Source organism: Myotis lucifugus, unplaced genomic scaffold (genome assembly GCF_000147115.1).
Source record: "Myotis lucifugus unplaced genomic scaffold, Myoluc2.0 scaffold_84, whole genome shotgun sequence".
Lineage (NCBI taxonomy): Eukaryota > Metazoa > Chordata > Mammalia > Chiroptera > Vespertilionidae > Myotis > Myotis lucifugus.
In genome coordinates this window covers 4168614-4181232 of record NW_005871132.1, presented here as the reverse complement: position 1 = coordinate 4181232, position 12619 = coordinate 4168614, and the positions used below count along the sequence as shown (strand labels likewise).

The window sequence follows — 12619 nt, the reverse complement described above, 5'->3', positions numbered from 1 at the left end:
AACTTCAGCATCACCTCGAGGGCTTGTTAAAGCTTAATTGCTAGCCCTCACTGCCAGAGTTTTTTTATTTAATTGGTTTGGAGTGGGCCTGAGAATTTGCATTTCTCAAAAGTTCCCAGGTGATGTGATGCTCCTGGGCTAGAGCCACACTTTTAGAATTTCTGTGTTAAAGGAAGGGAAGAGGGAGCAGAAGAAGATCTTGCTTTCTTTGGGCTGACATTTGACTTTTGGATTATGACATGCCCTAAACAATTTGGCTACGGAATGCATGGTGAAGATAAAAGAAAAATAAATTATTCTACAATGATCTTTTCTTAGTAACTAGCTAGAATGGAATCAACTTCTTTAAATGGAAGTGGTATTTGTGTTTTAAAATAATATATCCTATTCCTGGTGATATCAGTAAAGTATTACATTTCTGAGGAAATTCCAGAAATTTTGGAATATGTAAAGACTAAGCACCCAGAGATAACCACTCTTATCCTTTTGGTCCATTTGAAAGGGAATTTTTTAAAGGAATTGCTTCTTAAGATGGAAACAAAACTTAATCTACAATGTTGAGGTCAATGCTCTGAGTCTGGTTTCAGGCCTGTGTTCCGAGGTTGATGTCTTACAGGAAAAGAGAACTAACCTTTATTGGCTGTTTGCTCTGTGTAGGCCCTTTGTACATATTTCCCCATTGAATCTTCACAACCCTAGAAGGCCAGTATCATCACTTTTGACAGATGAGGGGACTGAAGGTCAGAGAAGTCACACACATAGTGAGTAGCAGTGGTAGTACAGTGCTGTATCCACGTTCATCTGACTCACGAGAGCCTGAATTTCCCACCATGGAGAGACACCATGGAGAAGTCACTGTCACTGACATATTAATATGCAGGAAAAGATGAGAAAAACCCTCTCAAGGTGTCTTCTTAGCATCCCTAGGTCAGTGGGACACTCAAAATAGGCAGGACTGGGGAGAAACCCAGCATAAATGATAAATGTATCCACTGTCGGCTAATAAACAAGTTCTGGGGGAGAAGAGTTCCTCCTAAGTGGTTAGAGTTCATTTAGAAGAACTCGTAAAGTCAAGAAATGCAGGCCACAAGTAAAGGTCCCTAACCTTGAGCAGATGAGGTAAGTTCAGAAGTGAGTCACTAGGGCAGACTGTCCTTCGAAGTTTGGTGATGAGAGGAGATTATATGGAGGGGTCAGAAGTTGTTAAAGCTTTTGGATAGAGAAAGGTGTGTGTATGTGTGTGTATGACTATTTTTTGCTTGTTTTTAGAATAGGTAACCCTATTTGTAGGCAAAGAACCAAGGCCTATGGAAAATAAGTAAAGTAAGGTGATCAGTGAGGAGTGATGGAGCCAATGGGAGTGACACCAGGCTTACAGTGAAATGACTGCCTTTAGGAAAGACAGCCTGACCTCTGAAGAGAGAGAGGAAGTCATTATGATATGGACAGTGTTTAAAGTATAAGGGAGGAAGCTGGGAGAGCTCATATGTAGCAAGTAAAAATTCTAGACATGGCAGAGAGCTTCAAGAATGATGTCAGTGGTTCTTGAACTTCTCTGACCACAGCCAGTCTCCCCATCCTGCTCCTACTTTCTAGTGAGAGTTACTAGAGAACCAGAGAGGGAAAAAATTAAAATGACACCACATTTCAGTAACTTGATAATTCATTCCGTACCAGTAAAGAACCCACAGTAGAACTTAAAGGTGAAAGCTATTGAAAGTGAACTTTATTTTTTCTGGGAGAACTGGAGAAACAAGTTTCATCTCTGGATGGTTTACTGGCCCTCCTCCCCACAGAACCTCTGGGCACACCCAGCAGTAGGCCACAGGCCACAGTGGGAATCTGCTCTATGCCGTGCACCTCCTCACGGGTGAGGGATGTGTGGCCTGGTGAGACTTTTTCACAAGTACACACAGTTTTTTAGTGGCAGAGCCTGGACTAGAACTAGGTCTCTTGATTCATTGCCCAGGGTGGTTCCTCTTCCTCAACAAAGATGATGCCATCAGCTAAAAGTTCATGAGGAGGGGAAGGCATGAGACCTGGGGTATGTTTAAACTGCTGCTCTACAGGAGGGAAGCCAGGTCTAAATATTAGTCAGGGAAAGTTAGGTTGGGAGGAAGGCTCTTTGAGGTCAGTTGCCTCACAATGCTGTCAGCTCTGGCAGTGTGGAGCTAGGATGCATGTGCTGGTGGTTCCCTAAAGCTGAGATGGTAAGAATTCAAAGAGTGTGGGATTCTAGAAAGCTCCTGAGGATGTTACCAAAATGACTGGCCAGTCAAGTCATAGGGGACTGGTAGTATGGGAAAAAGTGAAAGGACTCTGTGATCATGGGTCAAAAGAGGGCAAAGAACAAGTTCTGGGAGAGTGGAGGGGATTGGTAAGGAACGGTAAGCAGTTACAAGCAAGTGCAGTTGGAGATCCTCATTAGGTGAGCAGCAGACCGGTAACTGAGTGCAGTTACAAGCAAGTCAGTGATGCCCACTGGCGATGCTGGCTGCAGAGGACAAGAAGCGTAGGTCTCTGGAGGAGGGGGAAGTGTTGAGGGTCATTTCTATCAGGAAGGAGACATCTTAAAGATGGTACCCCAGGTTTTCCTCAGAAAGGAAGGTGAACGTGCCTTTGGTGGTGTAGTTTCCCAGTATGTACATTTGTCTCTGATGAGATCTAAGGCAAAAGAAGCAACTTATAACAATTTATTAAAACAATGAGAGCCACTATCTGTCAACGATCATACATTAGGCACTTCATGTGAATATCTCATTTAACCTCAATAATCTTGTGAAATAGATACTATTCCCATCTCACAGATGAGGAGACTCGGCTCAGACCCTCTAAAACAGGGGTCCTCAAACTACGGCCCGAGGGCCACATGCGGCCTGCCGAAAACATTTATCCGGCCCACCAGGTGTTTTTGCTGCCGCTGCCTGTCCTGCTTAGCAGCCGACTCGTCCCAGATCCGCAGTGTGCATGTGTGGAATGTCTGAGGGACAGTGAACTGGCCTCCTGTTTAAAAAGTTTGAGGACCTCTGCTCTAAAACCCCACTCAGAATCACACAGCTGGTACGTGCTGGGATTCCAGTTGAAGTCCATCTGACCCTCAAAGCCCATATTTAAGGAAACGTATCTCCGGGGATCATATTTCTAGAAAGATTGTTGAGGATCCTCAGTAGTTAACTCTGATTTGACTCCCAGCATTAGAATAAAGAAGCTCATTGAAAACACAGATTTTCTTGCCTTGCATTAGACTGAGGGAGGGTTTGTGGGGATTCAGGAGTCTGTATTTTTAACCAGTTCATTAAAGGTGACCAGGGCAGACTTTCCTCCATTGAGTTTCAGAGATAACTTTCTAGGAGACTTTTGAAGCTTTGCTGCTTTCTCCATGTTTCTTATTTTACTAGAGGCCCAGTGCACGAAATTCGTGCACTTGGTGGGGGGGGGGTGTCCCTCAGCCCAGTCTGCTCCCTCTCCAGTCTGGGACCCCTCGGGGGATGTCCGATTGCCGGGCCCACAGGGATCGGGCCTAAACCAGCAGTCGGATATCCCTCTCACAATCTGGGACTGCTGGCTCCCAACCACTAACCTGCCTGCCAGCCTGATCACCCTCTAACCACTCCCCTGCCAGCCTGATCAACGCCTAACTGCTCCCCTGCCTGCCCGATTGTCCCCAACTGCCCTCCCCTGCCGGCCCAGTCACCCCCAACTGCCCTCCCCTGCCAGCCTGGTCGCCCCCAACTGCCCTCCCCTGCTGGTCTGGTTGCCCCCAACTGCCCTCCCCTGCTGGCCTGATTGCCCACAACTGCCCTCCCCTGCCAGCCATCTTGTGATGACACAGGGGGCGGCCATCTTGTGTGAGGGTGTGATGATCAATTTGCATATTACCTCTTTATTATATAGAATTGCCTGATTCCTCATTAGGTGAGCAGCAGAAAACCCTCATAGTATAGACATCCCCATGGGGCTGTCTCCAGGAACAGGATGGCAAGGGAGAAGCTCAGAGGCTGTGTTTCCCATTCGCATCTCATTAGTTCCAGTGCATCAGGGAAGGGAGGAACCCTGAGGAAAAGGCGGTAGCAGCTAAGAAGGGAGCAGGTAGATGAATCTCTGGAGAATGTAAACATTTGATGGGAAAGCTCATGGAGGATCTGGAATGATCTCTAGGGAGTTATCTATGCAGGGGGTTCCATGAACTTAAAAAGTCCTTTGGAGAGCAAGGAGTAAGCCTAACTCTCCCTTTGCCTCCTATGAATTGGGGGTATGGGGGAAGGAAGTGGCCAAAAGGGGGGAGTGGTGGTACTTATTTTAGAGGAAAGGAGTCAATTAGAGGGGTAGGTGGTATATAGGGTTGTTCCCAATGGATTCCCCAATGGAAATTAGATGTCGAGGCAGAGACTAGTCTGGAGTGGGTTTTGAAAGTTGTGGAGCTGAGTTGGAGAAAAATAAAGTGGGGAGTTACCGCTGGGGAAGGGTTTTTTTGTTTGTTTCACAGAAATAAAAGAGTCTAGGGACTCAGTGGTTTGGCAGAAAGACTACAGGCTTGGGTGTCAGACACAGGGTCACACTCTGTCTCTGCCAGTCACCCGCTGTTGGACTGTGAGCTAGGGAGGTAACCTCTGGGACCCAAACTTCCTCATCTGATCCCACATTGACGATTTCTCTGAGAAAAAAAATTCTCTGAGGACTATTTAGCTTATGTAAAGTGGCAGGGCATTGTGTGGGCTGATGGTGGCTCGTGTAGGGAGCTGGGAGAGGCATCTGTTAGCAAAAAGGAGAGGAAAGTGCTGGGCTTATGTACTTGTCTTTGGAGGGTCCGGAGTGCTGTCTGTTGGCTTGAAAGTGTGGCAACTGGGTGAGCTGCTATTAGTTTGCATCTGATTTCCTCCAGGCTGGGCTATGACTCACCATTAGGGCTGGAGCTCCAGACATTTTGGGGGTCTCTGCTGCAACCACATCCTGTTGTGCTGGAAGTTTATTTTACACTGGAGCCACTGGGTAGCTGTCCAGGTGGCCCCTTAACTGCTGGCCTCAACAAATCACCCACCCTGTGCAGCTGGGTCCAGAAGGCCTGCCTTCTCTTCCCTCCTCCTGTGGCAGGAGGAAGCCTCAGGCAGAGCCTGCTGCTTGGGGTGAGGGGGTGAGGTGACACAGGGCTTGGGGAACCGAGAGGAGGTGAGAGTGCTGCTGGGAGCCTGGGACAGGCAGTTCCTGCACTCAAATACACAAGTACATTTTCTACATGCATGGATGGACAGGGACTTTGGGAGATGTGGCACTCGTCAAAATTACCTCAAAATAGAAATTCATGAGCAAAACCAACTACATGCTTTTGTTTTTAACATGCACTCATTGTGGGTTAGCTGCACCTTGGGGACTGGAGTGACATTTCCATGGATCCCTTGTGCTGCTTTTTTATGTTCTTTTCTTTGCCCTGAAAGGAAATGGTATTTCCCTTCTCCCTTCTCCCTTCTCTGCCTCCACCCCACCTCTGAGAGATTCTCGGGGAAAACCTCAACACTTAGCAAAGTGAGGAGAAGAGTACAGAAGGTCCACTGGATCCACTCCAGCTTTTTGCGTTCTCTTGCCTTCCTCCCACTAGTTTTCTCCAACCAGGGCTGGCGTACTAGCTAGAAACATTATTTACCAGTAATTCTGCCCATTGACCTCAGCATCTACGTCCTTCTCTTTTTCCACTCTGAGCAGGCAGCCCTGAGCTTCCCTGGCCGCCCCTGACTCATAGCCTCCTCTAAACTGTTTGCATGTGTACCTTCTATATTTGGCCTGTGGCTGACGGCCTTGTTGGCTTGTGGCCTGAGATTTCACTGCCTGCTTATTACCCATGTATATCCCTGCACATTATAGTTGACCTTGGGAATGGACAGGGTGATGAAATGTTTCTGAGACTAGGAAGTCAATTTTAAGGGTATACTCTCGGGGTGTGGGATTCCTACTCTTGCCTACGGAATTTATTCCCAGTTCCTTCCCGGAGAAGCAATTGATTCACTACTCCCTTACCTCTTACTCCCATGCAAGATAGGTCATAGTGAACTTTGAGGAGAGAAACTGGCCTCTTGGCAAGGCCACTTAGATGGAGAGAAGTGAAGTGGGAGGTGTGGGCCTTTCCCTGGCTGAGGGTCTGCATTTCTCCTTTTTCCCCTGCAGCCCTGGCCCGCCACCGCTACATGAAGCAGGCTCAGGCCCTAGGCCCTCAGATGATGGAAAAACCCCTATACTGGGGGGCGGACAGGAGCTCTCAGTTTTCATCTTATCCAATGAACCAGCTGCTTCAGCGAGGTAAACTTTGCCAGAGACTTAGGGTGGGAGAGGGAAGAGGGCAAGAGTAGGAGCACGGGCTACCTCAGGGCTTTCCTGACCAATATGGTGGGTATCTTTATGAATGAGGATGGGAGGGGATGCATGCAAACTAAATAATGTGGCATGTTGGTGTCCTGATTCTGAGGAGCATTCTGTGAGCCAGCTTTTCTGCATATTCTTATCCTTGTTTCCATACAGATTTGTCCCTGCGATCCAGCCTCCCACAAATGCCAATGACCCAGCCCACCAATCACCCTCCCATCACTAACGGTGTCCTAGAGTATTTGGAGAAAGAGCTGCGGAACCTCAACCCAGCCCAGCCCCTACCCCCTAACCTCAAAGCCATATCTGGCCAACCCTGCAGTATGCTGTCCTCCTTGGGCTCTGAGATTGTGGAACGCAGAATCATCCGCCTGCCCCCACTGAGAGACCTGCCATCTTCTCTGATGACCAGCAACTCCTCCCACCAGCATTGGCTCGCTCCAGTTCCCCCTGGAGCCTGGGATCTGAGGGAGGAGAGGAGGCAGCACCACCACTCTGGTTTCCACCAGGAGCTGCAGGACCGGCAGCCTCGGCGCTGGGCGTTGGAAGGAAGGGAGCTGGACCAGCTTCGGAGTGGAAGGCACCGCAGCTCCAGGCCGAACACGTCATCCAGGCCCTGGTCAGACAGGGATAGCCTCAGCGATGTCCCTTCGTCCAGTGAGGACCGCTGGCGGTTCACGCACCTGCCTCTCAGGAGCCGCTACCCAGACAGACCCCGCAGGCCCAGCCCCCGGGAGAGCATGCACAGGCACCAGAGGCGCAGGCCCCGCAGCTACTCCCCTCCCCTGCCCTCAGGCTTCAGTTCTTGGAGCTCGGAAGAGGAGAAGGAGAGGCAACCCCGGAACTGGGGGGCCCGCCGCCGCCGCTCCCACTCCCCAAACTGGCCTGAGGAGAAGCCGCCCAGCTACCGCTCACTGGATGTCATCCCAGGCAAGAATGGCAGGAAAAAAGGGAATGTGGAGAGGCGCTCGGTGAGCCTGGGGCATCCTGCTGAGGGTAGGGCATGGGCAGAAAGGACCCTTCAGCCAGGCTTGGCCACACCTGACACAGGCCACCGCTGAGGGTACCTCTTCCCTGTTTTGCACGGCAAGCCCTGTGGGCTCAGTGAGACACCTCTTATAAGCTAGAAGGGCCCTAGTGAGTCCCGAGGGTGGGGGAGGTGCTGGATGCTTACAGAGGGCTTTCTCACCCTCAGGTCCCCCCATTTCACAGGTGAGGAAGTGAGGCTCAGAATCATTAAGCTCCAAGTGAGTAGTGGGGCTAGGACTTGAACACTGGTCTTGATGGCTAAGGCTTTTACTTCCTGTCACAGCTGCTTTGCTTTACTTAGCAACTGTATTTCCATACCCCAAATTAGAACACCTGGCCCGACAGAGGATGTATCTGCCACTCTGGGTGCCTCACGTCAGTGTGCAAGACAGTGTTGTGGTCAAGGAGAGGCCTCTGAGCCCTCCCCTGCCACCTTCCTGGGAAAGGACCATTGGACTGATTTGGAGATATATATACATGTACACACTTTAGGATTCAGTGAACAGGCAGGGTTGCCACGAGGTATGAGGGAGCTTTCCAGCCTAAAAGGGATTGATGTAGGCCTTTTGGGGCCTCTGAATAAGACCTTTTTTTAAAAAAAAAAATGACTTTGAAAACGTATTTTATAATTAATATTCCCAAATTGTGGTATTCTTTTAGTGTTGTTACTTTGCAAAGTTAAGCTGTCACTGCTCAAAAAATATTCCTGAACTCCCTTCAGAACTGACTTAGAAGCTACCCACAAAAATATATTTCTCTTTTGACCAGAATCTTTTCCTGTTTCAATTCTGTTGAGATAAAGGGATATGGAGTAAGCTCCGAGAGAAGTTGCCAGAGTAGAGGGCTGTTACAGGAACAAGAGTTTTAGTCTCTCACACACACTGAAGGATTCAACTCTCACTTGGAAATGCAGGTTCTGCTGTAATTGGTTTAAAATCCAGTCACATGCATGGAGTGTGCAAAGGAGCAAGCACCTTGCGAGAGCCACAGTGCTGGTCTTTCTAGGGGAGGACTTTGGTCAGAGAGTGAGGAAGGTAGCGAAGGCCTGCAGGCATTGCTGAAATAATCAGTGACAATTATGTCATTCTCTCACAGATGTCCCATGAGAGATGCAACGACCAGTAATAATGAAAATTAGTAGTATCCTAAGTGATACGGAGCTCTGGACATCTATGCTACATCTCTTTTCATTCTTATAACCCCCTGTGAGATTGGTACTACTGTCTTCATTTTACATTGGATACAGCTCTTCCTTCCATGTTACTAGTAAGAAAATTACATCCTGAAAGAAAACACAGAGTGTGTTAGAGCTGGGACAACTGCTGTTACTTCAATTAGATAGTGACTAAACTGTCTCTCAACTGCATTTCAGCAAAGAAATGCAATTTCAAAGCCAGTTTTTGGCCCCAAATCCAAACCCCATTTTCTTTTAAGTATCTTCTTGTCTTTATTTTCTTCTCTTTAAGTGAAATTATGAGCTTTCTTGTAAGTTAGAGAAAGGTAAAAGAAATACCAATTATGTTCCAGATACTGGGGTAAGCCCTTTTCAATGCTTATTTCATACTAGAGGCCCAATGCACGAAATTCGTGCCAGGGGCTCAGCCTGCACGGCCCCAGCTGCCTCGTGGCCCTGCGACCCCGCTGCCCCCGCCTACTGGTCATTCCGGAAGGTCATTCTGGAAAGTCATTCCAGAAGGTTGTTCCACCGTCCAGTCTAATTAACATATTAGCTCTTTATTATATAGGGCTAGAGGCCCAATGCACGAAATTCAAGCAAGAGTAGGCCTTCCTTCCCCCGGCTGCCAGCACCAGCTTCCCTCTGGCACCCAGGACCCAGGCTTCCCTCACAGCCCCGGCTTCGTCCAGAAGGACTTTCAATCTAATTAGCATATTACACTTTTATTATTATAGATAATTCTTAAAAAAGCTCTGTGAGGCTCAGTGAGATTAAGGAACATATCCAAAGTCACACCATCAGTAGAGAGTGAAGCCGAATTGGAACAGTCTCTGACTCTCAGACCTGTGCCCTTTTCAGTCATGTTGTGTGGGGCAGTCATGTTTTCTGATGATATTATTTCTTCATTTTCTGACAGCTTCCTTTATCATCCAGATATACACACCAATAATCGAGATGTACCCCCAAGCAACCCATATTTTTTATTATGAACTTACCGGTGAGAGGCAGAGATTTCGCTGAAGGTCATTTAAAAAGCCTTCATTGTTTTGGATGCCTCTGAGTTTATCTCCCAAAGAGCTATCACTTTACTTTAATCACCTCCCACTGTCCACTCATAGTCTGAGTGATCAGAGGCCCAGGACCGAAACTTGATTTGGAAGATTGGTTGGTCTAAAGGGCACAGTGTTTTGTATATAACTTGAATTTTGAATGCCTTTAGTGGGACCAAAGTCTGTTTCTTTTCTCCTCTGCTCGGTGGGGCTGGATGCTTTCCACACACTTGGAGCTTGCAGCTAACTTCAGAAATTATAATACAATTGGGCCACTAGATGGTGATCTTTGATTATGTATAACGTGGAGGTTTGTTTACTCCTTGAGTTGATAAGATTTATTACTGTTTTTTTAAACCATGCTTTCAACAGTTATCTTTCACCATAACTTTTTTACAAAATACTTATTAAAAATACTTCGTTAATATTTGGAGCAATATAAATTTTTAAAAATCTTTTGGTGCACATGGAATCTTCTCTCTCAAGAATAATGTGTAACAAGTAGATACCAACAGACAAGGGTTTTCATGTAAATGAACACATGGGAATGCAAAACAGGTAAGAACTATTCTCTGCACAGTGTCCAAGAGAAAAGGGAAGTTCTGTTGAGGAATCTCCCACTTGACACCAGAACTAGGGCACTAGCTGAGATCTCGTTTTAGGTCTGCTGATCTTTTTACTCCACCAAAGGCTGCAACCTCAGAAATATGAGAAGCAACAGTGACACAGAGCTTTAAAAGCCACTGGTTTCAGACTGAGTGGCCCCTCGGCTCTGGTCTCCTTCAAACTGATTATCATTCTTTTCTATCCACCCTATCAGAAAGCCATTTCCGGTTTGTTCCGAACTTGGCCTGTACGTACTCATTCTAAAACCTGTTCTAAGAGAAAACTAATGCATCCTTTCCTCTCTAAGCTAAACTCAAACTTTCTATAGAGAATCCAGGATTGTTTTTTTTTGAATCTTTGACTTAATGAAAAAAAAAAACACCACTTTTTTTAGAGCAGGATATTTCATCTTCTCCTTACAAGGAATGTCTATTCCTTGATAATGTCTAGATTTTTCTATCTCAAACCCTGGAAAAGTTCCCTTTGTGCCACTTTGTTGCTTTCCTTTGTGTCAGAGCGCATTCATCCCATAGCTTTTTAATTAGAAACCACGTGCCTAAAACTCACTTTTCTGACAAACTGGAAACACAACATTTCTAAGAGTAGCAACATACATAAGCAATGCATTTTGAACAATATGTTTTGGGACAGATACCGTATCTTGCCATTTCAAATAAGATAAGAAGGGTAACATTCATGTACTACAGCTGTAGATACTCAAAACCTAAATAAAACAATCCCCTACCATACAAAGTTAGAGAGAGATGAGGAATGTGAACCATCGTCCTTGACCTTGTAGAGCAAGTTGAAAAAGACAAAAGACCAAGAGAAGTTGTGTCTGAAGAAAAGCCGCTGAGTTTGGTCAGGAAGAGGTAATTAGTTGATCTTTGAAAAATAACTTCAGAGAAATACTAAAATATGAAGCTAAACTTTTTAGACAAGGGTTGAGAATAGTTCAGGAGTATATACATAAGAAAGGGAGACCGGGCCATGTCATCATGAACGAATGGAACAAGGTACCCTTTTTCTTCAGGTACCCTTTTTCTTCAGTCTAAGGGAGGCTTGAAGATGTTAAACATAAAAAAGGTAGAGTGAATGAGATGTTTGGGGAGGCTGCAGAGAGGTAGGAAAGAAGAGAAACCTAACCCAGGAAGAAAGTCTGGCTTCATGAAGAGTTAAATATTTTTTGGATTCAGATCTGCTGTCCCAGCAGCCGCCACTCACCTAGATTTTCACCTAAATCAAAACCACCTTGTGTATTGTATGCATAGGAAACAAAACCCAGCTGAGTGGATTTTTCTGTTCTATTCCTCAGGAGAAAGACAGCTCCCATAGTGGAAGGAGTGTGGTCATTTAGTCACCGGATGTGGCACTACTTCTGTGGTGACTCGGCTCCTGCACATCATCGGTATCACCTACACTTCCAGGTGACTTGGGAAGGACACTGCAAGTCTGTATCTTACAACTTTTGGCTTAAATTCTGAGAATCAAATAGGAGAATTTTAAAAGCAAGAGTTTTAGGAATTAATGACTTAGTTTCAGACTTGGCTCACACTCTCTGAATATTTAGACAGTCTCTGACTTGTAAGGGACCCAAGTGAGATGTGATTCCTCAAGAACTTAATTGCCTGAGTCCTCAACTAGGTTACACTACTCAGAACCATGGCCATTCTCAAAGTGAGAACTCAGGAATCTTTAAGAAAAAAGTCAGACATGTTTCAGGAGCAGGAAATCTATGGAGTACAATAGGATAATTTCCATGGGCACTTCTCTCACTCTGTAGCATATCTAGAGGGTCCCTCCCACCTTGCTGCCCCCGTGCCTGGTCCCAAGTGCCCATGAGGGCCCAGTAAGAGATGGCACAGTAAATACTCCCAACAGTGTGCTCTCTTATGAGCCATTTATTCCAAGTGTAGCAGAGAAGCAGTTTTGTACCAGCTTGTTTTCCTTTTGTTCATTTTATGTTTTTGCTTATATCTAACTTATATTTTTGTAAATGGTATGTAGCCATTAAAATGGCTTTAAATGTTTCTTGGGAACAACAGAGTATATAAATAAGAAGGAAATAAAAATGTACTGGCGTGAGGATTCTGCCCCAAATAAATACCTACTTTGGTGCATTTGACTGGATTAAGCCTTCTTCCCGACTAAAGCTCAGAGAAGAGCCAGGGCAACCTGAGGAATTCTGGAGCCGCCTTTCTCCTGGCACCACTCAGTCTTCATAAGCAGAACCTTCCAGGCAGGTTTTGCCACTCAGAACCCCCGAAGGAGGGGCTGCACCTTCTCTATAGTAAGCTCTACCACTCCCTCCTATTTTCCCCCAGACCCTTGGTGGCTTCATGAATCCATTTGTGCTTGATGTAGAGACCCTCCTTAAAAAGACTGGAAGGATATGGCCTGTGAGAAG

General features: G+C 46.3%; 1 protein-coding gene across 7 annotated transcripts in view; it reads left to right on the top strand.

The window, feature by feature from the left end:
• The window catches only part of ILDR1 (immunoglobulin like domain containing receptor 1), a 32122-nt gene extending 19785 nt beyond the window's left edge, over nucleotides 1-12337 (top strand). For 5 of the 7 annotated variants that reach the window (XM_014457755.2, XM_006090944.3, XM_023755788.1 and 2 more), the window contains 3 exons: nucleotides 6157-6288; nucleotides 6508-7322; nucleotides 11528-12337. In XM_014457755.2, coding sequence (XP_014313241.1) covers nucleotides 6157-6288; nucleotides 6508-7322; nucleotides 11528-11569 — 989 coding nt within the window. In that variant the 3' untranslated portion in view covers nucleotides 11570-12337. Of the gene's footprint in view, nucleotides 1-6156; nucleotides 6289-6507; nucleotides 7323-9473; nucleotides 10054-11527 lie in introns of those variants that run through there. The other 2 variants (XM_006090945.3, XM_014457754.2) reach the window with 2 other exon arrangements.
• Nucleotides 12338-12619: the final 282 nt, after the last annotated feature.